At 38.1% G+C, this 27,929-nt stretch overlaps 1 protein-coding gene across 1 annotated transcript; it reads left to right on the top strand.

The window, feature by feature from the left end:
* The first annotated feature begins 4 nt into the window (after positions 1–4).
* BCAP29 (B cell receptor associated protein 29) lies at positions 5–23,113 on the top strand. Its single transcript, XM_053978253.1, has 8 exons — positions 5–287; positions 510–613; positions 4,000–4,100; positions 6,230–6,380; positions 10,626–10,761; positions 13,350–13,461; positions 20,740–20,840; positions 22,157–23,113. The coding sequence occupies exons 2-8, from the start codon at positions 522–524 to the stop codon at positions 22,193–22,195; spliced, it is 732 nt and encodes a 243-aa protein (XP_053834228.1). The 5' UTR covers positions 5–287; positions 510–521; the 3' UTR covers positions 22,196–23,113.
* Positions 23,114–27,929: the final 4,816 nt, after the last annotated feature.

The following is a 27,929-nucleotide window of genomic DNA, read 5'->3' as shown; positions in this document are numbered from 1 at the left end:
GGGCCGGGCCGGGCCGAGCGCGGCCGCCGCGGTGGGGGAGGCCCGGGCTGGACTCTGCATCCCTCCCCCGCCCGCACCTTTCCCCGGCCGGGCTGGCGGCAGCTCCGCGCCGCCCCCGCCCACATCCCCCGGGCAGGGCGGAGGCGGCCCCGTGTCCGTACAGACACCCCGTTTCCCCGCCCTGTACCGGCGGAGAGACCGGCCCGCGATTCCGCAGCCCCGGCCGGTGAGGCCCCGCTCCCGCCCTTTGGCCGCCATCAGCTCCGCCGGGTGCCGGCGCTGACGAGGTTCGAAGGCAGGCCGGGAGGGAGCGAGAATGAGGCGGCCTCGGGGCCGCGCTGGGGGGCGGGAGGCGGCGGGAGGAACCCGCGGGCCCGCGGCCGCCAAGCGGGGGCTCTGCCGGGGGCTCTGCCCGCCAGGCCGGCGTGGCCCCCGGCTGTCCCGGTGTCCATCTCCCTGTCCCGGGTGTTGATCGGGAGAGGAAGTCAAAGCCGCCCGTTCCTCCGCAGGCCGCCGGGACGATGACTTTCCAGTGGACGGCAGTGGCTGCCTTCCTGTACGGCGAAATAGGAGTAATTCTCGTGCTCTGCCTGCCGTTCATTTCTCCGCTAAGGTAGGAGGACTTAGGTATGCTGAGCAACACAGCTTGCTCTTCTCACCAGTTTGGGTTTATTTTACGCCTCTGTTTCATAAACACGGAGCTTTGCTGCATCCTAAACTAGTTGTAAACAAAGCCAAAGGAATGCTGTTTGGGACTCGAGTATCAGGAGCTGCAAGAATCGCGAGCCTCTTTAAGGAGCTTTACGTTTTCTGTGCCGTGCTGATTCATCCGAGAGCAGCGGTCAGGGTGTCCGGAGGAGCCCCCTGCTTTGCTTCAGCAGGTGGGACGGCTTCTCCCAGAGTTGTGGGGTAGGCAGTATAGAGAAAGGCATCTAGCAATAATGTATGAGAGGAGAGTGCGGTTTTTTTCAGCAGTTTGTCAGATTTCTGAGGTGCAACTTTATGTTTTGATGTACACTAGGCATTGTGGGTGTTGAACAGATAAGATGTCAGATACTCAAAGCAAGTGGCAGACTGTAACGCCTGCAAGAAATTTGTGATGACTTGTTTAAAAAAACTGGAGTTTGAAGTAGAAGGTTCAGGACTACTGGAATAAAGGCCTCTGTAAAACTCATATTTAGATTAAGAAAATAGTACTACTTCTGGAACACAACACAAATATTAAGAAAATAATACATTCTTGTAAAATAGGTGCACACAGTAAGGGAAAGAAACAAAATTAATTTATTATCCTTACTGTTTGCAGAGGCCTGACTTGCAACATTATCTTGTTTCCCCTAAGTCGCTCTTCAAATTTGGTAATATTATTTCCCTACAGGAAATAAAGCTAGATTCTCTGCAGGAGACAGAGAAACTGACTTATGATTTCTTTTCAGAATATCAGGAAGTCTTAAAAGAAGAACCAAACCCACAAAAGACGTCTTAAAAGAAGAACCCACAATCCCCCAAAACAACAAGCAGAACGAAACTTTAACGTGTTCTGTAAAAACTATAGCATGTTTGTTTCCTGCATCTTTAGATGTATTTAGAATGATGTAGCTTTTACTGTCCTCTTAAGGAGCAAGGGTTGTTGTGGAAAGTCTGGATTTAACTACTTGAACCTGTGAAGGAATCTTAAAAATTACTGGCTCTTCCATGCCGGTACCAATGATTAGACATGTTTCCTCAGCTTGAGAAATTGAAACTGTTCTAAAATCTAATTCACCTTCTGGCTTTTTACAAGTTGGCTTGCAAGGAGTTCAGCATTTCAACATAGACTATTGAGTTATTGTATTTCTTATTGCTTTCTAAGCAAAAGTGCAACTATGTAAGAGGAGAGGAGTATTATGGGAGTCATAATAATGAGATTATTAATGGCTTATGTGAGGAAACTAGATGCAAGAATTTCTGCATGCTGATGTCACAAGCAGAATACTTTGGGAGTATTGAAATATGTTTCACTTATAATGCAAACAGAGTCCAGTGTTTGTGGCTGAAAAGCAAATTCATAATGTGCAGCTTTACCAAAATTTATTGAAACATTAAACACAGTGCTTTTAATTATATGGAAAGGATAGATTTGTGTGCTTGCTTTGGAGCATTCAGCTATTCCTCTGAACAGTGGTTTCTGAAAGAGTGCAATCACTTTATCCCTTATGTGGTATATGCAATTAACTTCTTAACAAAACTTGTAGGAATTTTGTGGGGTTAAAAATCAGATTTAGCTGTTGCGACAGTGCCAGGGGGCAGCAGCTCTCTCTGTGGCCTGGGAGCTGGTTCTGTCAGCAGTAAGGCATGCATGGTTACTGACAGGTGGGAAACTGCTGTTCTTGGAAGTTTTGATTTACTCAGTTGTCAGTCTTCAAATGGATTCCTTATCTCTCTTGTGTGTGCACATTTTTAAAATTTTTTTTTCAAATTTGCCAACAAGTTTATAGGTTCCTAGGGAACAAGTAAATTGTCAGTATAAAAATGCAAATACACAAAGGGACAGACAGATCAGATCTGTTCTACGAGGTGTAGTTCATCTAAAATGGTAGCTAGTATTATAGTATGGAAGTTTTATATTTATAATTTTATTTTATTTATTTATATTTATTTATTTTATTTATTTATTTTATTTATTTATTTTATATTTTTTCTATTATATTTATATTTAATATTTTATAATTATATTTGTATTTGTTGCCAAAAGGAAGAGGAGTGTGAGTAAAGTGAATGTCAATTCTTGTTGAGGAAAAATAAATGTGAAAATAAAGCAGGAAGATCTTCCAGTAAAGAGATCCATATTTTTAGCCTGATTATAACTTGGCAGTGTAGTTACCTAAGGTCATACCTCAAAGAATCACTTCTTAAATGAAGGTCAGTATGGAGCTTTGAAAATTACATGTTTAAAGAGTTAGTGAATTGTCTTAGTTTGAGGTGTAGCTTGAAGTAAGCTTTTTGTTTGCTACAGACTGTGGCTGCCTGCTATAAAGAATTCAGATTATACTAGAAGACTTAAATGAGGTTTTTGCATGACAATGCAAAAACATTTTAATTCTTTCTGGTGGAGAGCTGGAAAGAGCTATAGGAGATGATGCTACAGTGTCATTTAAATTAAATTCTTAGTAGGTTGGAAACCACTGTTAAAGGACAGATTTTAACAGTCTCTGGTAAGTGTAAATAGTCTTAAAAGTAGGAAATTTTACCTTATATAATCAGATGGTGAGTGGTATCTCTGTGTTACATCCCTATGGCATGACTAGGTATTATTTCATTTGGGCAGTAGCACTGATTCTAATGTGCAGCAAATGACAAGTAGGTGATCTGTTATCATTTGTTTCAGTTCATTTGAGCACATCAGATGCTTTTTGTTGTGCTGCAAGTGTGACTTCTGCCACAGCCCTTCATGTACTAATATCAAATAGACAACTAATTTTTGTTTAAAAAAGTAGTCTGTACCACCACTGGCCTCACCAGAAGTCACTTCTGTAGCCAGCAAATGTATGCTCAGGAAACAGGTTTTAATCCTTAACAAAATATGAACACAAAACTTGTCTTTTTGTTGTCATTACAAGTTAGAATGTAATAAGTCCTTGTACTTCAGAGTTAATAGAGGTATTAGTGAATAAAAAATAAAAATAATGGAAAGCGTTTTACAGTCCTTACCCTATCCCTTGTATCCCTTGTTATAGTCAGGACTGAATACAACGTAATGCTAGTCAAAGTATAAGCTAAAATAAAACACATCTGCAGAGTACCTGCTATCATGCAAAAAATTTGCAAGTATTAACAACAAAAAAAGAGAAGTTAGATTACTGGAAAAGTTAACATATACCTAAATTATATTGCAATTAAAGCAGCTGTTTAGAGACCTTATACAAGTCTCTTATCAATAACAAGGCTCTCTTCTATGGGGTTGTAATGCTTTTCTTTTAGTGTTTAATTATTTTTGAATAACACAATTCTATTTTACAGATGGCAGAAGATTTTTATGTTTCCTCTATGGAGCAAAATGGCAGTATTTTGGAACAAGATGTTCCTTACAATAATAGTTTTGTTGATCGTCTTGTTTCTTGGTAAGTGTTAGATAATTTCTTAACAAATGGGTAGAAGAAACCTGGTACATTGAGTTCATATCAGTAAACTAATGGAAAGGATTCAAGCCTAGTGTAAGTCAGCTAATTTATTGAAAAGTTATACAGTGGAATGAAAGAGGAGAGGGCTAATGCTGCATCTACATTGGGAATCCAAATGCAATTGTATTATACTGAGTGAATGAGAAGAAAAAAGGAGCTTAATCTAGGCTGCTGCTTGGTTTCCCTTTCTCACACAGGTAAATGATCTTGTTTGACACCAGAATTTGCTGAGCTGTACCTCATGCAGCAGATGGCACTCTTTCTTTTGGTTGCTGTTGCAATAGAAGACCAGAATATATCAAAGCACTGGGCTGTTTGAATACTTTTGCTCAGCACAGATACAAAACAGCTGCTGGTTCATTTGTTACGGGTAGATCCTAAGGTCTGTGAAGTAAGAGTAAAGCTTTAATGTTTACCGTATGCCTAACTGATTTCATTTAATGTCTGTCCTGACTGTTGCGTGGTAGGTATCTCCTGTATTTCAGTGATGAAAGCAGTTCTCCTGTGTTTCAGGGATATTAAGTAGTTCTCCATAGAGAAGTGTTTCCAGTGCCATAGAATGTACATGCTGCTTAATTCCAGGCTACTTGAAGCAGAAAGAAAAAATGCGTGGTTTTATTTTCTGCTGAGGGAAACATACAGATGCACTTACATATATAACAATGTCAGACTAAGCTATAGGACTATATTTTTAATATTTAAAGTACCAGAAATGCAAATAGACTATTTTATTATTTTTTAAGATTATGTTTAGTATTATTCCTAAAAGTAGGTCTTCAGTGAATTGCTTAAGATTGAGAACTAATGTATTTCATTTACTCTGTTCAAATGCTGTTGAAAACATTGACCAAAGTTTGCTTTTGACTTGGTGATGGTCATTAATTTTGTGGAAAGATAGAATAGGGCTAAAGGGAAGCAGTGATGAGATACCTGCCCCACAGAATGAAGTGACAGGTTACTGCAGGCCTAGACTCTTCCTATAGGACAGGGACATGCATTTGTTTGCTCCTAGTATTCGATGCATTGTTTGAAGCTTCACTTCAGGGTTTTTTTTAATGTCTGACTCAGACATGAGAGAGACAGTCATTAGTGATGATAGTCACATGTGCTTTTCTTTGGAGTTGATTTTTCCTGCTTAGACAAATGCAGCAGCAATTTAATAACATCTGGCCAAAATATTCTGCAAGAACATGTCATGAAATGTGTGCATTTATTGGTGTGCAGGAGGAGATTTAAGGTGCTGTACTGGTTGTAGGAATGTCTGATGACCTTAGGTTTAAAGATAGTAATAACTCTTAACTGGGTTAGGTTTGGGGTTTATGTGGATGTAAGTGCTAATTAATTATTTTGTCCTTTGAAAGGTGTTTGCAGTGCACTGGCCCTTTTGCAGAACTATCAGAAGTGTGTGATGGATGAAAGGAAGCTGAAAGATGTATGAAAGGCAGATGAAAGAAAGCTTTCCTTCTCTATTCTTTTTATGATCTTTTTACAATTAGTAGTTACTACTGATGTTACTACTGCTGTTTTGCTACAGTCTTCCTGTTTTAGTGGATGTTAAAGAAATTCTTTTTTTCCCTCTATGATTGAAGTATAAAGTAGGCCCTTCTGTCATTATTAAAATGCATGCATATCTTTAAAAAACTCTGTGTAAAGTAAATACTTGAGAAAATACTGCTTCTTTTTGCTTCTCTTTCCCTTTTCTCACTGTTTGTCCGCTGGGGAATTTCAGCTCAGTTGTCAGCAGTGACATTTTGACACCGTAGGGTCTTTGGTAACATCTGTAGAGTGAATTGTTTTGGACTGCTCCCTTGTGGCTGAGTACAAGTGTTTTACCTTTTCAAGCGTATTTTGGGCAATGGTTTGCCATATTTCTGGGAATGTGCTAGAGCACTTCATGATTTATCAAGACCGATTTTTAAAATGTACGGATAAAATAACTGATGTCACTATTAGTCCTATTACTGTTTGCTGAGGAGAAAATCAAAGTACATATTTCTAGTACTAAAGTCTGGTTTAGCATACATGCACACCCACAGATGTGAATAAGAACTGACTGTTTTTGTTTGCAGATGCTATTAGAGAAGTCAGGAAATACTCATCTGTTCATGTGAATGAAAAGGCTGCAAATGTCAACAGCAGTGCCTTTGATCATATTCAGATGAAACTCTTTCGGTCGCAGAGAAACCTGTATCTCTCAGGTTTTTCCTTATTTCTTTGGCTGTAAGTATAACATTTTTCTAATATTTACATAGTATGTTTATTACAGGAACTATTGCACAAAGTAATTGTAAAGTAAAGGTCAGAAGGACAATTTCAGGAGATTAAAGAATTAATTACCAGCCTGTGACCAGGTTGGCTACAAGGGAAGTAAGATCAGGAAAAATAATACCTTACGACTGTTTGAAGATTGGAAGGATATGTGAGCAACACATGGAAAGAAACATTTTGAGTGCTGGAGAAAACATGTATTTTGCAGAAGCTTCTTTGGGGAATACTCACTCATTTCCTTCTTTAAACTTACACCCTTTGTTTTGCACATGGAAAACTGGAATAAAAAACACTCAAAAACTAAAGTACTGTTAAATAATATTATTATCTAGCAAGCTGCTGTCACTGCACTTCTTTGTTAAGAAGCAAAGCTTGAGCCTGACCTAAGCCTCTTCAGCTCAAGCTTGAAGTTAACAGCTGTAGGATAATATTCCAGCTTTGAAGGAAAGTTTCAGTTGTATTTCAGATCAAACGCTTTGTGGCAACTTGCCTGTTATGGTGTTATGATCTTAAGTCTGGTATCTCTTTCAGGATGTCTAAGTTCAGCTATTAAAACAGGGTAAAGGAAAGGGCAGTTCTGTACTGCCCACCTGTAGCAACCAAGACTACCTGTGAATCAATAGGCACAACAACCTGCAGATCTCATCACTTGGGTTGGGAGCACATGAAGTCACTGGACACAGATAATGTGAACAAACAGAAACAGACATGTTGGCCCAATCATTTCCATTTGTACATTTTTCTGGTGGCTGGACAATGAGTGTTGGTCCTCTTAGGAGTTCCTTCACTGAGCTGCTTGACATTGCCTCAATACTCAAGAGGAACACAGAACAAGAAAATCACAGACTTATTACAAACTTCGTCCCCTTAGAGTGATGTGTGGCCATTTTAGCAGACCATTGAGCATAAAAAGTGTAAAGGAAAAATGAATACAAAGCTTGAGCAGAAAAGCTTTGGAAAAACCAATGTGGCTGTAGCCTTGCTCAATAGTGATAGGAATACATCAAGTTATTTGTCTTCCTACAGAAAGGTTAAGTAAATATGCAGAAATATGTTTTTAATCTCTGCTCCAAGAAGAATAGCTAGATTGTGTCCTACAAAAGAATTGGAAGCTGATCTCTCAGGATCCTTATATTCAGCTTCCAAAGAAGAAAACTTGTCAAGTAAGCCCAGTAGATTATTTTATATAAAAGCTCTGCTCTTGAATAGGTTTGCTTGAGGTTTTTTTGAGCTGCTGGCCTTTCACCAAGATTTAGGAGAAATAAGCACTCCTCCAGTAGTCAGTAGATCAAAGGACTTTTCTTAGTAGAGCTGTTTTGCTTATCCATGAAACAGACATAATGTCTGTCAGAGAAGCAAGGGGAAAGTGTTCCTTGGGTTGCCTTACCCTGTACTGCTGTACCATCACCCAAACAACTTGAGACCCCATCTAGTTCATTCCTTGGGTCAGTTTTGGTTCATTTTAGCACATCAGCCAATAGGAGAATTCCACAAGAATGGTATATGGAGATTCATAAAATGGAGGAGGCTGGGAACTTGTCACTTCTGGCAAGACAGCAGCATTTATGGGGTTCAGTGATTGCAGAGCATTGACTACAGGTGAGGAAAATTACCTGTCAGAGGGGATACTGGGGCCAGATGAGCCCCTCATCTGCCAACTGTGCAGAAAAGAGGAGGTCATAGCCCCTGGAGACTGTCCTCTGGGTGGGACAAAGACACCCATCTGCTAGTCTGACCTGGTCCTCTCTTAGCCCATGCTGAACAAGAGGGGGGATAAAAATGGCTGAAAACTAAAGAAAGCCTCAAGAAAACATATGCCCACTGCTCACTGGTGCCTTCTAAAGAGTCAGCAGGGTATGCAACTTCACACCAGTAGTGGAAGATGCAGCTAGGGAGCTCATAGGCCAATTGGGCATATAAAAGTCTGTGGCATCCTAGGATGGCAGAGGGAATTGGCCAATGTCATTGCAAGGCTTAGTTGGAAAGATCACAATTCTGGGAAGAATCCTGCTGACTGCAAAAAGGCAAACATTGCACCTGTCTTCAAGAGGGACAAAAAACAGGATATAAGAAACTAGAGACTGGCCTCCCTGGAAGGGTTATGGAGCAAATCTTACTCAAAGACATCTTCAGGGATATGGACACGATGACTTGGAACAGCCATCACAGATTCACTTAGGGAAGATGATACCTGAACATCCTTGCTGCCTTCGCAGTGAGATGAATGGCTGTGTGGATGAAGAGCAGAATATCCTTTTTGCAAGGCCTTTGATATAGTGTCTTTTAGTATCCTGATAGCCTAACTGTGGAGGGACACAGGCTGGAGAAATGGATTAAAAAGCAGGTGGGAAGTTCCCTGCACCTTTGGGCTCAAAGGATAGTAACAATGTGAATTTCATCTGGTGCTCCTCAGGGGTCAGTACTGGGCTCAATACTGTATAATGTCTTTATTAACAACATGGATTGTAGGATTGAGTGTGCTCTCAGCAAGCTGCTCACAGTTCCAATTCAGAGTGGTTGACAACTTGGAGAGCACTGCTGCTTTTTAGAGGGAGCCAGAAAGGTTGAAGAGATGTGCTGACAGAAATCTCATGAAGCTCAACAAAGACAAATGCAAAGTCTGACATATTATTGGATAGTCATATTCAGCATCCAGGCTGGAGACTGGCTGCATGGGTGGGTAGGAAGCAGTTTTGCAGGAAAAAATCTGGGGATCCTGGTAGAGAGCCAGTCATGTGTTGAACTGTGATAGCAAGGATGTAGTTAGCAGGTCAAGGAAAGTGGTTATTCTACTCTGTATGACACGTGGGGTGCTGCAGCTGCAGGACTCTGTCCAGTTTTAATTCCCCAAAATACTGGAGTACTGCAGTGGGGTATAGAGTAACTTGGAGGCTGAAATACATGGCCTATGAGGAGATGATGAAGGAGCTTTGCTTTCAGCCAAAAGAGACTTTGAAGGGAAAATCCTATTGGTTTCTATGTCTGTCTAGTAGTAAAAAAGATGGATACAGTTCATCTCAGTGGATGCAAAAAGGAATGATAAGAGGTAACAGGAACCTGAGATGTTCTGACTTGTGGTAGAAAAGTGCTGCTGCTGTCAAAGCAGTTAAGCACTGGAACAAGGACCCTGAAGGATGGTGGAATCTCCCATCACTGGAGATGGTAGGAACTCAACTGGACAAGCCTCTGAGCAATCTGCTTAACCTCTCCTGCTTTTCATGAGCTGGAAGCCTCTTTCCACCTACATGATTCTGTGATTCTCTTTTAGTTATGATGTTTTAATGACTCCTGCATTTGTAAGTTAATAAGCAATAGCAAATTTGCTAACTTGCAGAAAAATAGTGACGTGGGGACCTTAACTTTTTTATTAACCCCCAAAAAAGTAAGAAAAGGAGCTTTCAATGAAAAAGCAAGGAGGTAGAGGGAGGCTTACCTTGAAAAGATCTGTTAATACTCTTCCAGTCATGCAAAAGCCAATTACTTGGATTTTCAAATTTCTTTGAAGAGCAGCTGCATAGTTACATTATAGACATTAATTTAATTCAGTGTTGTATTGCCTTGATTCAGCAACATTTGAAAGACTTCGGGATGAATAATGAGAATAGCAATGCAAAGAATCAAGCGAGGTATTTGCAAAGCTTAGAATTAAAGTGCCATATCAGTGCTGATATCCATATGTGTTCTGATTTAACTGTATTGACAGTACTTGGAAGATTATTATGCTCATACTTCTAATTTTATTATTGCAAGGCTGTTTATGAAGTTGTGTGATTTTTTTTTTCACTATACTCTTTACCATAACTTGTTCTTTGGCTCTTGTGTTTGGAGATCAATCATGGTGAAAATACTGGGTCATATAACAGTATTTAAACAGCCTTTAAGCAGTCAAGTCTCTGACCCCTTAAAGGCTGTGGGTATTTAGGAGGAGAGAGGTTCTGTATCAAGTAAAAATCAGATTGTCAATGGATGAAAATATTTTCTGTTTCTCCTGTTACTATTATTTGTCATTGATGAGCCTGGATGTTTCCCTCTGCTGGTTTTATTTTTACATCTACTACCGAGACAGAAAAGGGCTTGTTTTGGTTTGTTGGATTTTCTGTTTGGTTTGATTTTTCTGGTTTTGGTTTTTGCTTGTGATTTGGCTTTTTATTATTTGTGCTGTAAATTACAGTTCTGTTCACTGTTTTTCTTTACCAGTGTATTGAGACGTACTGTTACCCTTCTCACTCAGCTGGCAAAAGAGATGGCATCTCATGCAGCTCTGGAAACACAAGTAAATGATGCTACTGAAGCAGCCAAAAAATACATGGCCGAGAATGAAAGGCTGCAGGAGGTATCTTTGAGCTTCTTCAGTAACTTTCTTATACAGCAAGTAGTTAGTACAACGTATTCTGAGGATGTTTTGCTACAGAATGCTAGTTCATTTTATTCCTTCTGGTTGAAAAAAGAAGAAAAATATTCTTATAGCATGTAATTTAGAATACTGAAAACAAATTGCAGTAGCATCTTATTAACAAAGGAAACTGAAGTAAACCAAATAAATGAAGTTCTGTCTTTCCAATACAAATTTCATCAAAGTAGAAATAGATTATAGTAATATCTTTCTGAATTTAGTCATAACAAAGTAGAGGGAAGCACTAATTTTATTCCTTTTATCACAAACAATTGCCTGTTTAGGTCAAGGCTGTAGCAGTCCAGCATGAAAAAGCCTGCCATACAACTGTTTTCATACTGACTGTTTATTCTTAATAGGATTTTCTCCAGTCCTGAATGTATTTTTCTAACTTGTAAAATTAATCTTTTGTATTTGATATTTTTTGTATTCTTCTATCTTTTTATGGTAGGTCAGCCAATTTCAGAATACTTCCCTTTCTTAGTAGGACGCTGTTGTAGTACTAATGAGAATACCACCAAAAATTTCTTACTTAAAAAAATCACCAACAGACTGGAGAGATGTTATTTTTATGCGAAGAATGATTAGGCTGTGGTTCAATACATAACTAGTCAGGAAGGAAAGGCATCAAAGATATAATTAAGATAAATGTATGAAATCTTTTCTTGTAACTGTTTAGTTTGACTTCTGTTTGAAGAGACTGAACCCTAAGCTGAGTTCAGACATCTAGACATAGGAAGGCTTTTAGAGTCCAGCACATTGTCAAAACTAAATTCCCTGTGGGTGTGTACAGGTTTCCTTCCAGTTTGTCTAAAGCAGTGTCTATGGTTACTGGCACTGTCAATTTTGTAATAAATCTTCCTATGAAGACTCGGGACAGAAAGTACTAGAAGCGGGTACAAAAAATCCAGTTGAGAGGTGTTGTGAAACAAGGATCACTAGTGTGTGCCAGGTTTTTCCCAAGTGTAAAATTACTCCAAAATTTGGGGATTTGGTATTTTGTCAAAATGATCCAAATTCTTCCCTCAGCCATGGAATTTGTCTTTTTACTGCCTACGGGTACGTTTTTTTTTTCTTCTCTGTCCTGTTGAGATTTTGCCAAAAGTCCTCTTTTTTGTTCTGCTTTCACATTCTCTTAGCAACACATTCTCTTAGCCACTTGTAAATTATAGCCAGAAATTGGAAAAAAAATAGGTAGTCCTATCTGTTTTTATTTGTGTGCTTGATTGCATGGTTTGCAAAAACACAGGTAGCCACAGGTACAGGCAACATGCTGTGGCTGGATCTCCATTGTGATGGACACAGGAAATGTTCAGGGTTGGAATATTGTAACTTTATAGACATCCTAGGGTTTAGGCTTTTCTGTGGCTTGCCCCCTGCATTTGTGTTTATTTACAAGTGTGCTTCATTCCACCACTGGAGAGAAGTGAGAGCAATTGTACATAAGGCACAGGCTACAAGTATAAATACTGTGAGTTTACTCTGGTGTACAAGGTCTGCACTGTCACCTGTTCAGGGGTTCCACGGAGCACAGGACTTAAGATAAAGGTTTACAGAAATAGCTATTTGCATACTAATAGAAAGAGGTGAGCACAAAGCAAAGAAGACAGTTGGCTATGGTTTTGTTATCAGCAGTTAAATGTCATCTCAGCTCTTTGATTAAATAGCTTCTGGAAATCTTTTCAGCTATTTTCCTTGGATTGTTTACCAGTCTTTATAAACAGTTCTTTTTCTTCTTCCTAAAATAATCTTTCCCCTTTGCTCCTGCCTGTGCCTGGTAAGCTCTGATATTGCTAGTTCATCTAACAGCTGTTTGTCTCAGTTGTTTTACTTTTCTTTTTCCCATTAAGCATTTACCTCTTTTTTTGCTATTGCAGAGATGATGTGTGGTTAGATAGTAGAAGCTTTATGAGGAAAAGATCTTGTTAAGGGATCTAATCTTGTACCTTAAGAGGATGCATAAGTATAGTAGTGCCAACATTTTTGGAGTGCAGGGAATATATTGCTCTTCTGTCAAGTGTTTACAGGGCTCTTCCTGGATCCTTTCCTGGTTTTCATCCTGGATTTCACTGGAAATCTAATCTGGACATTGAGTTATTCTGAAGATTGAAGAAGTTGCAAACCTACAAGGAAAGAATTAGAACCAGTTGCATGTAAACATGGCAGCATTCTGTCACTGACAATCCTAGTGTGTATCTTCTGAAAAATCCATTTTGTAACCTAAATGAAAGTTGTACACTTGATGCAGACATGAAAAATACTCTTACACAGGAGATGACACCATTCTATTACAAGTATTCCATTACCTAAAGCATTGAGCTTGTTTATTTTCCTTTTTTTTTTTTTTTTTTTTTTTCAGTTTGGGAGGATTTTTGTCTAGAATGACTATCTGCCTGTGTCAGGTTGACATTTGATAAAACCTAATGCTTTGCATTAGCCCTAATCAGGGCTGACATTCCCTGGATATTTTGTGTTAATATCAGACTAATGAAAATAAAATTAATTGTAGCAACTGTGGTTTTTAATAGGCCTTGAGTGGAAAAGGAGATGGTAAAAAGAAAGAGTCAACAGATGCAACTGAGGCAAAGTTGAAGGAGGAAGTTGAACATTTGAAAGCAGAGCTACAGAAAACATCAAATGGTGAGTATTAGTTAGGACTTCTTTGCAAGGAAGAAAAAGATTATTTCAACAGTGAATATCGAAAAAATATTCTAGGTATAGCATGAACTAACTTCATCTATTTCAAGAACACTTGGCATGGAGTTTCTTTACATTTGACTAGGAACTGATAAAACATGCCATTGCCATCCCAATATTTTATGGGATGTAATGTAAATGTGTTCATTATGAAAATGTAAGGTGTAATTGGAACACCTTAGTTAAGTTGTAATTATTAACAAGTTGGACTGATATATTTAAAGTGGTGTTGACTTGTCTTCATCAGTGACATAACCAGGATATGGAATCATTTGCAGGTTGCTTATAGGCAACAGTTTGATCTTTCATGTCATACATAGCAGCCACTCTCCCTGTATAAAATGGGGAAAGTATTGTGGTTGAGGTTTTTTAGTACCATAGGGTTTCTGTCAGCAGAAAAGCCTTTGAGTAGTATTTTAAGTTTATATATGTTCTGCAGCTGAGGTGTTAAGATGTTAGCTTTTTAATTTTTTTTTTTTTTTTTTTTTTTTTTTTTTTTTTTTTGTTTGTTTACAAGGAAACATACCTTACCATTTGTAACATAATACTTTTGTTAGCAGCTTCCGTGTTTAAGGTTTAGGTTGTCAAAACTGCTTTATAGGCAGCCCAAATTGAGATAGAAGCAGATTTTACTTGTTTGGTTCTGTCTTATTGGGATCTCTCAAGGTGTGGGATGCCTGTGAACACCTCCTGATCTGAAATCAGTGTTTTTAAGATAACACAGCCTGCAATCCTGTAAACACTAATCAGATGTTCAGGCTGTAACAAAAATACAAATTTTCGTGGTACGAGACAGTATGTTATCAAAACATAGCCCCACTTTCATATTGCCTGGCACTGCTACAACGTTGTGAGAATAAATTTTTCAGAAATGTTTCATGAATCCTTTTTTGCTATCCACTGGGAATTCAAATAAGAAATGTTAACCAGCTGTTTTCAGCTGGGCTTGAAGCAACAAGAATCTTTAAATAGAGAGTCTCATTAGTTCACATTCTCAGGCATGTTTGATGGTGAGTTTTCCCTCTCCTGCTGTTTTCTTGAAGAAAGGGGGGAAAAGTGCCTTTGAAGTGACAGGATCAATGGCAAATTTAAATGCTTATGTTTTATTTAAACTAACTGGTGGTATGTAACACTAATATAATGTAAGCTTTTCAGTCAGGAATGCTAGAGAAAGCTAAGGAATAAATAGATTTACCTCATGCTGCTTCAGCTTCATTCTCCCCATGAGATGTTGTCCATCCAAGAGATGTATAAATTAAGGCATGCTTGAATCTTTTGTTAGGGCAAAAGTGGGAGAGAGGGTCTTTCTAAGGAGTGAATAGGAAAATATTTACAGCCCTTCTACTAATGCCACCCCCCTCATTGCCAATAACCCCATGGTTGGTATGGGAATTACCATGGGCAGCTAGGTGGTATTGAGGTATGTTTGTCTTACCTCCTTGTAAGTTTTGTTATGTTATTTTGAGCAAATTAATAGCCAGAAAGCTTGAAGTACTCGATAAGAGCAACCACATCTGTAGACACAGCTTTCCGTAGAATGTTAGAGGATGTGAATGAAATTTACTGGTTTTTTTTGAAATTCCCGCAGCTGAGTAGGTGAAAGTTGACTGTCATGTTCACTAAGTGTGAGCAATGCGATACACAAAATGAAAGCTGAGATTGGAAAGTTTGTTTTGCCTCTTCTAAGCAATTTGTTTCATGCTACTGAGCTCACATGACTAAAGTAACTTTTTCTTTGTGTCTGTAAAGTCCAATCCATGAAATTGCGGGGGGAGATTGAAGAGTGTAAAGGGTGTCACTTAATCATGAAACAAGACAAAACTAGTATAAAAATGAAAGTTTCACTAATTTTGATTTTTGAGGTTTTTTTATTGTTTGTCTTTCAGCTATAGTATTAGTAAGAGTCATAAATTTGGATTTTGTTCTTGGTTTGTTGGGGGTTTATGTTTGGGTATTTTTTTGCTGCTTGAAAGGAAAAACTTCTAGGGTTTTTTTTTTAATGCAGTTTCAAATAACCATTGCTCTGGTCTGGGACACTTACTAAGCTGCTGATGCATGGTAATACATTATTTTAGAGTAGGTCTTGAGTTGAAAGGTGGGTTAAGTCTGTATAGTGGCAGCCAGGAGGAGTCTTAAATGTACACCTGCTTCACATTTAAGAAAACAGTTTAGTATCAGATTAGTGCTGTGACTTCAAAGGTCATGCAAATTTCCTGTAAAGTTTTGAATCAGTATTTATGACTGGAAGAGGAAATACTGTACGTCTCCTCTTCCTGAAATTCTGACTAAAACCATAGTGTAGACTTTCAGGAGACTCATCTCTAGTTCTTCTTCTTTCTACCTTTTACAGAAAACATAGACTACTTTTTTTTTTTCCTCACTTAACAGTGAAATCCAAGTTAAGACGACCTTTTTCCTATGCTCTGAACAGGTGGGGAGGAAGAATAAAAATACAAGACTGAGCAGTGAAATTAGTAAAATCTGAGGAAAGGTTGGAAATTAATTTTAAGGTTTTGGACCAAATTTTCTTTCTTTCCAGGCTTGACTTTTCTATTACACTTGATGCCTTTTTTTGCTTTATTTTGGAATTGAAGCAAAGAAGGCTAGTTCCTCACTCTCTATTGCAGACCCACATATTTTTGTCAGGGCTTTGTAGGCACCCAGCAGTGGGGCAAGCACTTTGAGAGCCTAAATCCATTTTTAGCATATCTAGACGTGTAATAACATGACTGGTTAGAAACCTTCTAAAATGGTATTTTATTGATACACTTATATATTATGAAAATTATCTCAATGATATCTAGAAATAAATGTACATACTTGTAGCAATACCCAGTACAGATGTGAGAATATTTCTCCTGCTACACTTTAGACATATTTCTAACAAAATATTGATTCAGATAATTAAAGGTTGTCAGTATGGCTACTAGCCTAGGACCAGTAGGAATTTTCTGGGGAAAGAAGATATGCCATGATATTGTTTCATTTTGATGGTTTGGAAGACTATTCAAAAAACCACAACAAAACAAATTACCTGCAACTGGGCATGAGGTTAGACCTGAGAGAATTTTCATAAAGCCTTTTGTCCTTACAGTGGTCCTTGTGTTGGGGCAGGAGCAGGGCTTCATGAAATATGTACTGGCTCATCAAAGTCATTTAGGTGCTTTTGAACTTCAGTTCAACTTTTTCTGAAAATACTCTGTTTATATGTTGTTGTCATAGGCATATGGAGGGGCAGGAGGAAATTCTAATGGAACTTTGATTCATCATTTAAAGAGGTTTGTTTTGTGTACAGATTGACGCGAGTGTTCTTTGTTTCATGGTTGCATAGTGTTGTAGGTGACAGGAAGAGAGCAACAATTCATGTGGAGGGCTGGTTTTGGAATAACTTCTAACTGTTGGCTATTCTAGAAAGTAGGGGTGTACAGATGTACAGCTCTCACTTCAATGTGAAGATTACTACATGTTTGAAATGTGTTAAAAAATACATACGTTTCATAAAACTGCTGTAAGGGAGAGTTCAGTTTGGCCTTGGTGTTGCTGGGTAGGCTAGTGCCTTGTATGAAAACTACACTGAGTTTCATGATACACTCCAGTTTTTAAAAACAAACAAGTTTAAAGAATTGGACACAGTCTTGTTATTTGGCCAATGGCAGAGGGAAGTTGAGGAACAAGATTTGTCTTACTTAACCTTACTTTTTACAAAACTGTGAGATGATAACCAAGGGTGGGAGCCAATACAGTGTCACATGCAGCAAGAGTTGATACTCACATTTGTTGGTTGGAAGAGATGGCTGCATACAGCAAGCATGGGTTTATTACACAAGGCTTTTTATGCCACCCGACGATGATATAACATCCCTTTTGTAAAAAAAAAAGTTGTTTGAGGTTGCAAAAGGTACTTAAAGCAAATTTGTAAATTTTTTGGCCCTGCCTTCTCATTTTAAATTCTGACCATTATGTCTTAAGAAGAGAATTCAGAATTAGCATGGAGTTACTTGACTGGAGTTGTGTTCCCAGCCTTACAGAGTATTTGTTGGCAAATCTCTTATGCCGTTAGTGCCTAAATTCTTAAATGTGAATAGCTCTTTTTTAACTTGAAAACTCTTTTAAGAGAGGGCTCTTTTTTACTCTTCAAGTAGTCCAAATGATTTGGGTTGTAGGCTTGTATTGTGAGCAATGCTAATGTAAGTTCCAGATCGTTTCCTTAGTAGCAAGCACTGTAAGTCAAGTGATGTAGTCAGACCAGGACTAGTAGTTGTGCAAGGAAATGCCCAAAGAATTTTTAGATGTTTTTGTTGCTGTTTGGTTTTAGTGTTAGGTTCTCCATCATTGTTGAAATGAGAATATAATAGAAATGCTGCAGCTACTGGGCTGTGGTAATGTAGCTCCTCAGAGCAGTTTTATTCCTCATCCTTAGAATTCAGAGCAATCTGAAGTAAGCTGTCTCTCCTGGAATAGGATTCAGAGAATGTTGTGAAAGGACGTGTTCTCTACTTTGCCCAGACTATACATGTTACATTAGTTTATGGACCTTCAGTCACACATAAGTGTAAAGTTTTCCACAAATGTCTTCCATTGAAACATTGCCGTAGGAATAGTTTGTTGATTTTTCATGGTATGAGAGAGAATGGAAAAGGATAGCCTACCTCTTACAGTACTGAGGCTGGATTCTGTGTTTGGAACTTACTGATTGTTCCTCTCATTGGGTGCATTAATGTAGAAGCAGCATCCTCATCTGCCTGCTCATGCACTGACTTGGTGGGAGGTGTCAGCTGTGGGAGCTTGCTTGCTGCCAGTCCAGCTGTTGTGCTCCTGTGAGGCAAAGTAACAGGCCAGATGGAAGCCAGAAATAATAACTGAGTGTATTGTGCACACAAAGGATCTCCTGTTTCCTGCTGGATCTGTGTTCATATGATAGGATCCATATGACAGAGTGTACCTGATGAACTGGGCTGCACTGCAGTGCTCGTGCTCCCAGCAGAAGAGATGGGCACTGTTGTGTGGACACTCGGGTGCTTCACAAGGCATCCAGGGAAATCAGTGCACTGAGGAATTCACGTTGTCAAAGCCATGGTGCTCCTTTTAATTGTGTGGCCCTACCAGGAATGAGTCTGGATTTGGTGGTTTATTGATGTTCTGGGGTTTTTGTCCATAGCCAACACAGGTGGAAAGGACAATCTGTTCTTTGCTTTTTCTTCATCTAGGGTTAGGCAAGGTATTTTTGTCATACATCTGTTTTGGTCAAAACATTAAAACAATGCACTAGCTTGTTCGCTTTCTTGACTTGTAGATACTTCTAGATATTTTGTTCATGTTTTAAAGATAAAGTAGTTTTTAGTTGCAACTAAAGTACTGTGCTGCTACTTATAAATAACTAAATAGTGTTAGATCAATAACATTCTCACACAGAAGTGAGATCTTACTAATTTTTACTATACTATGTACAAGAATGTTCAAACAAAAGCAAGATTTATCTAATTAGCAGATTCTTGAAGAAGTGAAATAGCATATGTTTTTTTTTTTGTCTACAACCTAAAATTCAGAAGTCTATCAAATTGTCACAAGTTTACTTTACTGATATTAAAATTTTACTATTGAAAATTTTAAACAGTTTACTATTTAGAATTTTAAACTGAGATCAGAGAGAGAGTAAATGCAGTGGGGTTTGACTTGTCATATGTGTGGAAATAAAAGTTACTCCAAATACCAAAACCTTCAGAAAATCTGTATTGATGCTGTCAAGAATGACTTAAAGGATGAAGGAAAACTGTGTAAGAGTATGGAAATTAAAAAAATGAGAAATTAAAGAGAAATTATGAGGTTTTAACATCAGTAGACTGAAGTGTTACTGACTGTAGTGAATCAGAATTTCAGGGTAGGTAAAAGTCCTGTTGCAGGAAAACCACTTGCAGAATTCTGAAATGAGAATTATTTTTCATCTGTACATTCAAATTACTTATTTTAAAATAACTGAAATTCTAGGTGAGGGAGTTCTTGCTTGTAGAAGAGTGGTCAAATCTCATTTCCTAATGTTTCAGGAACTAGCACCCAAAGACAAATCTGGTTCATCCCAGACCGCTTGTAACTCAGTGCTTAACAAAAGCCACATCTAGCTCCTCATCTTGTCAGAACAGGCTTTTAGAGGTGCTGCAATTCTTGAGTGCAGTGGAGGTCTCTGGGAAAGAAGTCTCTCTCAGGGAGTTCACAGTCAAAGGATAGATTCACACTTCTGGAACAAGGAAATTTGCTGATGTAGAAATAAAAAAAGAACCATCAGATTTGGTTGTTTGGGGTTTTTAAGTGGCCATGTGAGGCAGCCTTACTAAGTCATTAACAACATTTCTTTGTTTTCACATGAACAGATCAAGATTTAGACTGTGCCTGTGGTGCTGAATCAGAGAAATATAACAATCCCTGAGATACCTATAGCAGAGGAATATGAAAATGTCTAAATGACCTTACATAACAGCTTAGGACTAATGGCTTTATGGCACTTTGTGCTGTTTTAGCCTACATTGTAAAATAGCCCCAATGGAGTCCTAGGCTGTTTGGTGCTGCAGCATAGATGTGCTCTCAGTTTGTGTTGAGATGGAGTGGAGTAATAATTACTTTTTTCTCATGTTAAAAACCTGTTCAGAGTTGTTTATCCACCCACCACCATTTCTACCTTTTCATCTTTAAACTGATGCTGCTAATCAATTAATTCATGCATGGTAAAATTCAGAACAGGGTGAAAAGGTGAGGCCTGTGCTCCTATAATCATGTATCATCTTCCTCCTTACTATATTTTGTAGATGGTCTCAGTTGCTGTGTGAAAATCTTGCCCAGTGTTTGAGTTCCCTCCTCTTCTTAAGAGGTCAGACAGTTTTGATTTTGGAGTTGCCGAGTTTTGTTTTTCTGGAACTGTCTCCTGAAATATGACAGAACACTGTAGTCATCACTAACTAGTCCCCTGTTTCAGGAGTTTATTGGTCTCACCCCTACCTTTCTTACAGGCTCTTCCTGTTCCTGGTGTTGATCTTTCAGAACATTGGCCATTCTCTTTCCGCTCCCTGTCCTCAACTTCTCAGGTTCCTGTGTCCATCTGCGATGCTGTGTTTTAAAGCTATTTTAGAGTAAGGACTGTCTACTGCAGTAAAGCCCTAATGCACACCTAGGGCTCTGAGTAACTGCAGGAATACAAGTAATAATTAAAACACCAATTCTGGTATTTTACAGCTTTCCATAAGGCAAAAACTGAAGTGGCTGCAGTTAAAAAGCAATCTGAAGGCCTTAGAAGAGAATATGATCATCTGATGAAAAAATTTGAACAACTTCAGGTAGGTGGCTCTGGATCACCATACAAGCATTGTGTTTTGACATTGTACCAGCAAAATTCTGTTTGTTGGTATTTATTGTGCAAGAGAATTTACCAAAATAGTAGAATTTTGTTTTACAAAGTTAGTAGCATTTTATTTTTGCACTTTGGTTGACAAAGCTCAGGTTATCATTAGCTTCAATTTTCCTGTTAGTTGGAAAATAAGATTCAGATGGTTTGGCATGTGATGATCACTGAAATACTGTAAGAAAACTATAGGAGGGGTGTGGATGGGTGGCCATGGGAGTATATACACAATTTATAAAAGTAATTTTATTTTATTTGCTCTTAAAACATGCTTTTGCAATCCTGGATTATAAATGTTGCAATACTGTTGATACACAAGGATAAAAAACCCAACAAACAGCCTAGGCTAAAAACAGGCTACTATAAAATTCAAACTGAAGTACAAAATCACTTTAAAAAACCAAACCATATTAAGCAAAAGTTCAATTAGCTGTTTGATTGAGTTTCTTATGTATGTAGCTATAATACCCATAAAGATACACAGTAAGTATCAGTAAATGGAACTGGGAGTATGTATTTTTAAGTTGTCTGACAGGTGTTCATATGCTGCATACCTAACATCTGTCTTGAGCAAAATTCAGTAAAAATTAAAGTTAGCCTATTTACAAATAGTGGTCTTGGGAGAAAATAAATTATTATTAAAATTACGGTGACCTGCTTTTCAAGAAGAGTTGTTCAACCCTTTATTATAAAAAAGGCAGTTTTGACCTGGTTATAACATTTTTTCATGTACTCTGTGAAACCACTTACTTATTCCCAGCCTCACCCTGTACTTCTGCAGATTGCTCAACTGATCTCTGTGTTCAATTCAAGACCACCATGCATGGCCTGTCCTTGTTGTGCTTCCCTGTGTAATGAGCCATAGTAGTCCTGCTGCATTTCTAACAGACTTGTGGTCTAAAATACACATCCTTACCATCTTCTGTTTACCTCTGAGTAGAAAGAACAGAAGGTACTGAGCACACAGTAGATGCAGCTCCCAAGGATAAATGAGTTGATAGCAGAAAATGTTTTCTGCTGAGTTTGCTGCACAGCTCAGCTGTAAAACCAAAGGGAGCAAAACTAGGCTGCACAGCCTTGACTGCTGGCAGTGGAAGCTCAGGTGTTCTGTGAGGTAGTGTTGATGGGACTACATCTTAGAAAGGTGTATGATGAACAATTCAGGTGTGACTGCAAAGGGGCAAAATTCGGCATCTGGAGTCAGTGGTTTCTGATCTTGCCAAGCTGAAATTATTTTTAATCTCTTTTCAGCAAAGTTTAAATAAAGCAGAAGATAAGAAAGACCTGTAAGTGCATCTAAGACAGATGACATCGCTACAGTTGCTTGAATGAGAAAAGGCTTGTGCTGTTGATGTTCCTGACACATACCTGAAACAAAACTTGATTTTTCTGAAAAGCACATGCATTGCAGGTCACTATTCAGATTCTTCTAATATATCGGTTGCCAAAATGTTCTGTGTTGCAAATAAAATGTTAAGTGGTTTACCGGATTTACCATGGAGTTTGTCACTGCTCTCATGAGGAGAAACTCAAAAATCTTTCAACTCCATCTGGAGCAACCTGTTTACCAAGCTTTTTCCTCCCATAATGGTAATAGATCACCACAGCTTGTAGCATTTGAGTGAGGTTGTATATCACGCTAGATCATAAAAACAATTACTTAAACCTCCTTGCAGCACCTGTTTGGAATCTTAAAAATTCAGTTCTTAGTGGGTTGAAGAAGACTAAAAGCTTTTTATCAGTGGAAAAATTAATGACAATCAGTCTAAGGAAAATAAAGAAAGAAACATTGCATTTCTAAATCCACCTCACTAGCTTGTGACTTTCACTTTAGCCACGTGGATTTGAGTGTATTTAACAAACAATATTTTGCATGCCTCTGGTTTATTTTTCTTTAATATATTGGGATATTTCAGTTTTGGGTTGGCTGGTATTAGCAGTCTTTATTTTTACACTGTTTACATTGGTTTACTCCTTATGTACCACCTAACTTCTTTAGCCTCATTAAGTAAAAATCTTTTTAAATGTAGATAGTTTGGTTTGTTTTGTTTTGTTTTCATGGATACGATACCTCAAATAAATGTGCACTGTTTTGCATAAGACCTTTTTGGTATTCAGAAAGTTGTTTTGAGTGTATTCATTAGTTGGTTCCAGTTTATATTTGAAAGTTTGATATGTTTATTATATTAAAGGGATTGTTTAAGTTCATGGTTTCTGGATTTCTTCTTCTACGTCTCTCCCAGTGTACTGTCTCATCGTAGTTAATAGTTATATGCACTAGGAACAAAATAAACTTCTAACTTTGTAATGTTTAGCTCTTCTTGAAAATACAGTCTTCATAGGGGTGGTTTTGCTTGCTCTGGAAATACAATTTGTTTAGCTTAGAATTTAAACACAGCTTATCAAGTAGTATAAAGCATAATAACATACCATATTAAATAAGAAGGCATATGTTTTTAAAAAATACTTTATCCTTGCTGAAGTAGTACAGAATGTGTTTTCAGAGATTCTGTGGCACTCAAGATTTTTTTTTAATTCATATAAAAACTTCCAGGAAAAGTTACAGATTTTTCATACCTGCATACACATGTTTTGAAGATGTAGTTGAATGCATCTTTGTTTCTTTTTTTCCCCACCCCTTTCTGAAATATTTAAAATTGTGGTGGAATGTTATCTCCAGTCAGATCCAAAGGCTGTGGTTGGAAGCCTTGGCGGTATAACAACAAATGTGGTTTTAATAACAGAAAAAAAAAACTCACATATGTTTCTTCAAGACACTGAACAAAAGCAAATAACTCTTGCTTATTATTTACTGTTACCTACTCAAATTTCAAACTCTTCTTCTGCTAGTATGAGTAGATAATGGAGTAGAAAATTAGAAGCTTATTATGAATGGTGTTGTGCACTGTGCTTTTCCTCCTTAAAAATTTATCTTAAAAAATGGATGGCTGTGAATGCAGTGATAGTACTGATATTTCTCCTTGAGAAGGAACTCGAATGGTTTCCACAGTTTTTTGCTGCAGAGCATGACTGAAGTGTGAAGGAGTACAGGGTGTTATGCACTGTTCCCTTGGAGCTGGAATGAGGATGGATATTTTCAGACATGCAGCGTGCATTCAGTACACAATAGATACATGCTGTCATGCATTACACAGAAAACCTTGATACTGGGCCACAGGATTCCCTGCATTGGAGATTCCTTAAATACACAGACTGTATTGCCTCCATTCACTTCTGTCATGTCCTTACTTGCATCCTTTCTCAGGTTTCCCTGTCACAGAGCATGACCGTCATCATTTTTGTACTTGTCTATTGTGGATGGTCACACACATTTGACTGAGTTGCATTATAACACTTCCAGCTCATTGGAGTTCTGGATTTGTTCACAGAAAAATAATCTTCTGTTATTCAGATTAAAGTTATTTTGTAGATTCTGCTATGTAGAACTCTATTCTTGGAAAGAAAGCAGGCTTTGTAAAATTATAAGTCTAAATAGTGTATCTGGAAATTTTAGTAGATGGCAAATCCCTGTGAATACTTTGCATTTGCATTATTTCGCATTATATGCTTTCAGAGCTTGTGAGAGTGTGGGTTGATCAACTTTATAGTTCTCTCACTGTTAATGTTTTAAGTTATGCTTGATATACAGGGAAAGAATTAATGAAAATTTCATGCTTTTATCTCCTGATTTTTCAGGCTGTTGGGTTACATTTTGGTCACTTGTGCCTGTGTTGTGGGAAAGAAGTGGAAAAAAGTTAAATCTCCACTAATATTGGTGGAATCAAAATAACTTTTGTACTCATGTTGGACAGTTAATTTATTCTGAGTATGTCTCGAAAAGTAAGAATTTGGAGCTCTTTATACTCTAAATAATGTCAAAGTAATTGCCTGGTTGTTTCAGAGCCTTTTTTCCCTCTTTACAAAAGTATAAATGTGCATTTTCCATACTTTGATGAGGAATCATGGGAGAGATTATTCTAAAAATATTTGCACAGGTTTAACTGACAGTAGCGTTCTAAAAAAATTTGAGGGGTGTTTCCATATTTTTTTCATAAACCCTTTTATCTGCTGAGTCAAGAAAGCAGTGAGGTCATGGTGGGTGCATGAGAGCTGACTTGAATATTAATAGACCTGGCTACATGCTTTGGTGTTACCTTAAATGAAAGCACCTGTAGCTAGGCAGGATGTTTTTCCCTGTTTTTATTTTTGCAACAAACATGCAACAATGCATCTTCCTTAATAACAAAAACTATGCAGAGTCTTTTCTGAAAATGCACCCTTGCATTAGCGCACTCTGTGTGTTTGCTGCCACAGTAGTCCCTGGCTACATAGCCTCATTGAAAAGATTGTGCTTTCCTAGCTTCTTGTAAAGGGTGAAAGCTCAGCTTTTCTCTCAGCATTGAAATAACATTTGTTTTTCCAAATGTGAAGTTACTGTAAAAGTACTACATGACTGCCTCAATTCTCAAGTGCTTCTTGAAATTCTGAATTTATTCTCTGGGACAGAAGCCCTCATTTTGCCTTGCCTTTGGACAGTGCTTATCCTCCTGTCAGCTGTAATCTGTGTCCTGTTACAACCTAATACAAGTCATTTTACAGATAAGTTGGAAAATCAGCTCAGTTATGTCATTCCTGTCCTTCAGTACTCTGTGCTGCCTATTGCTGTGTGCATTAATTGTGGAATGTCTGAAAGCATAGTTCTAGAACTGAGCATCCTCAGTTCAGGAATAATGTGGAATGTTTTTATTTTTCTATTATAAAATGTAACACTTGTGTTTTATTTATGAGGTAATGTACAAATAGGGACAAGCATTGCAAGGTGTGTTTGTGAGGAAAACAAGAGTCCCTCTAGTTTTGTGTCCACTCTGAAATGCAGCTGTGGTCCAAAGGAAGTTTTTCTGCCACCTGCAAGGGCAAGTGCCCTGAAAAGATTTTGCTATTCTGTCTCTAGCTTTGGGAGAGCTAAGCAGAGAGGGAAGCAGACAATACAGCCCAGGACTGTACATGCTAAAAGATTCCCTGCAGGACTGTGTGAAGGTGTTCTTGATCTGCATGAAGAACATCTGGGATGTTTGGATTCTCAAACATACTTGGGTGCACCAGGGTTTAGCGAGTGGGAACCTGCCCACTATGTTTAGTGACTAGGAGGAGTTAGATGTTAGTTGTAGTGTGTCTGTTGGAAGGGAGATGCCAAAACCAACTACCAGGGAACATGAATATGGGAAGGATCTTCCAAATGAAATTTGAAAAATTTGAAATTTTGTCTGGAAATTGGACACCAATTACTGTTGTCATAAAAGCATGTCTGCAAGACTCCTGACATAAATAACTATTGCTTTAACCCTTTATCCTGCTGCTTGAGGTCAGACTGTCTGTGTAGCCTGACTTGATTTATTCTTGTTTTTGAAAACACAGCCAGAAGAGGCAGTAGCTTTGGTGATAATTGCTTTTTGCAGATTGTGTAATAACTTCTCACCTAGGTGGTGAGACCATATGCTACATCTTACTAAGTATGAGGTTTAAATCCCTGTTCCTGTGACTATGGAAGAAGAAGGTGCTGAACTATTCCTTTCTTTGTGAGTTTAACAGGGTATGGAATGGACAATGTGAGAGGAAGGAAGAGAAGAACTGTTATTCTTGGCTAGTAAACTCAAAGTCTTAGGCTTTGATTCTTCTCCAGACAGGACTTGGGCATTAGAGGTCTAAGGAAACAGAGCATACAGTGAAGTAGGGTCTTGGAAACAGGCTGTGTATCTGTCCTAGGTTGTTTGTTTCATACCTAGTACAAAGTGAACATGAACTAATTGGAAAATAATAGCAAATAATGAGGTAAACAAAAGGATTCAGAAGACTGATGCAGATTTTAAGCCAAAAAACACTTGAACACCCTTCCCCCAAAAAAACAAAAGATCCTCCGCAAAAAACAAACAAACAAACAAAAAAACCACAACAAAAAAACCAGAACAAAACAAAAACAAACCAAAATAAAACAACGAAATAAAAAAGCTAAAGTTGAAAAATGAAAAACTAAGAGCCTGTCCTCTGGCTTGAAAGGTAAAAGGAAGGGAGATGCATCCTGAATGGGGTCAGGAACATCACAGTTCAGAAACATGTTGCTTCTGACTTGACACAGATGTGTCTCTGTGTATAGGATCCATTCTGAGCAAGGGTTTACGGTCTTTAGCCTCTTCCTCAAATAATTGTTTTTTCAAATTCTGGTAAATGCATTGTGTTACACAGATGGAGGTTTTGTTGGTTTGGTGGTTTTTGTTGTTGTTGTTGTTGTTGTTGTTGTTGTTGTTGTTGTTGTTTTTTGTCCTTGAAACCTCTTGTCTTTGAACTTGCATACTTTTGCCCTGCCAATACTCATGGTCCTACAGAGCTCTCATCTATACAACACCTGCAGGTGCTTCTACCACATCTCATCACCTGAGGTGCTGAAGCTTGGAGTACTGTTCAGGCAGATGTGCTGCAGGAAACAAATTTGCAAGGAGTGTGAGTTACAGTCAATTCAAATTCTTCTGACTGTACCCTTCCTGTGTTAATTACTTGTTCAGTACTATGCCTTTTCCTCTTGATAGCAAGCAGTTCTCCTCCAAAATCATAGTTATATAAGTAATAGTTTTGTGGATATTCTAGGAGAAAATATATGTAATAAACAGCCAGTCCTGAAAACTGAGTTTATGTAATAAGTGTAGGGCATCTACATTGGGTTCCTACAAATGATTTTGCTGATGCTCTTTGCTTCTATGTTTAGCCTAGAAGCCATTATACGTGCTGGAGTAATTTCATTGTCTTTGTATTGTATTAATTGTATTGATTTTAGAACTAAGCACTTAGCAACTAATTAATACTAACTTGTATTAATTTTAGAACTAAGATGATCTTACCACAACAGCTTTTTAAAGTTAGTTTTCAAAACTGCTTTTTGTGGTGCTCCATTTTTATCTGGCATGGATTCTAACCTAATACATTACTCAGGTTTGATGCTAGCTCAGTTTTCAGTATGTGCCTTAGAATATGT

Source organism: Vidua macroura, chromosome 5 (assembly GCF_024509145.1).
Source record: "Vidua macroura isolate BioBank_ID:100142 chromosome 5, ASM2450914v1, whole genome shotgun sequence".
Classification (NCBI taxonomy): domain Eukaryota; kingdom Metazoa; phylum Chordata; class Aves; order Passeriformes; family Viduidae; genus Vidua; species Vidua macroura.
Note: the sequence above shows the minus strand (reverse complement) of the source record. Positions and strands in the feature narration are given on the sequence as shown.

Coding starts and splice junctions, on each gene's coding strand:
- BCAP29 (XM_053978253.1), top strand. CDS start 522: ATGACTTTCCAGTGGACGGCAGTGGCTGCCTTCCTGTACGGCGAAATA. Junction 614..3,999: donor CCGTTCATTTCTCCGCTAAG/GTAGGAGGACTT, acceptor TCTATTTTACAG/ATGGCAGAAGATTTTTATGT. Junction 4,101..6,229: donor GTTGATCGTCTTGTTTCTTG/GTAAGTGTTAGA, acceptor TTTTGTTTGCAG/ATGCTATTAGAGAAGTCAGG.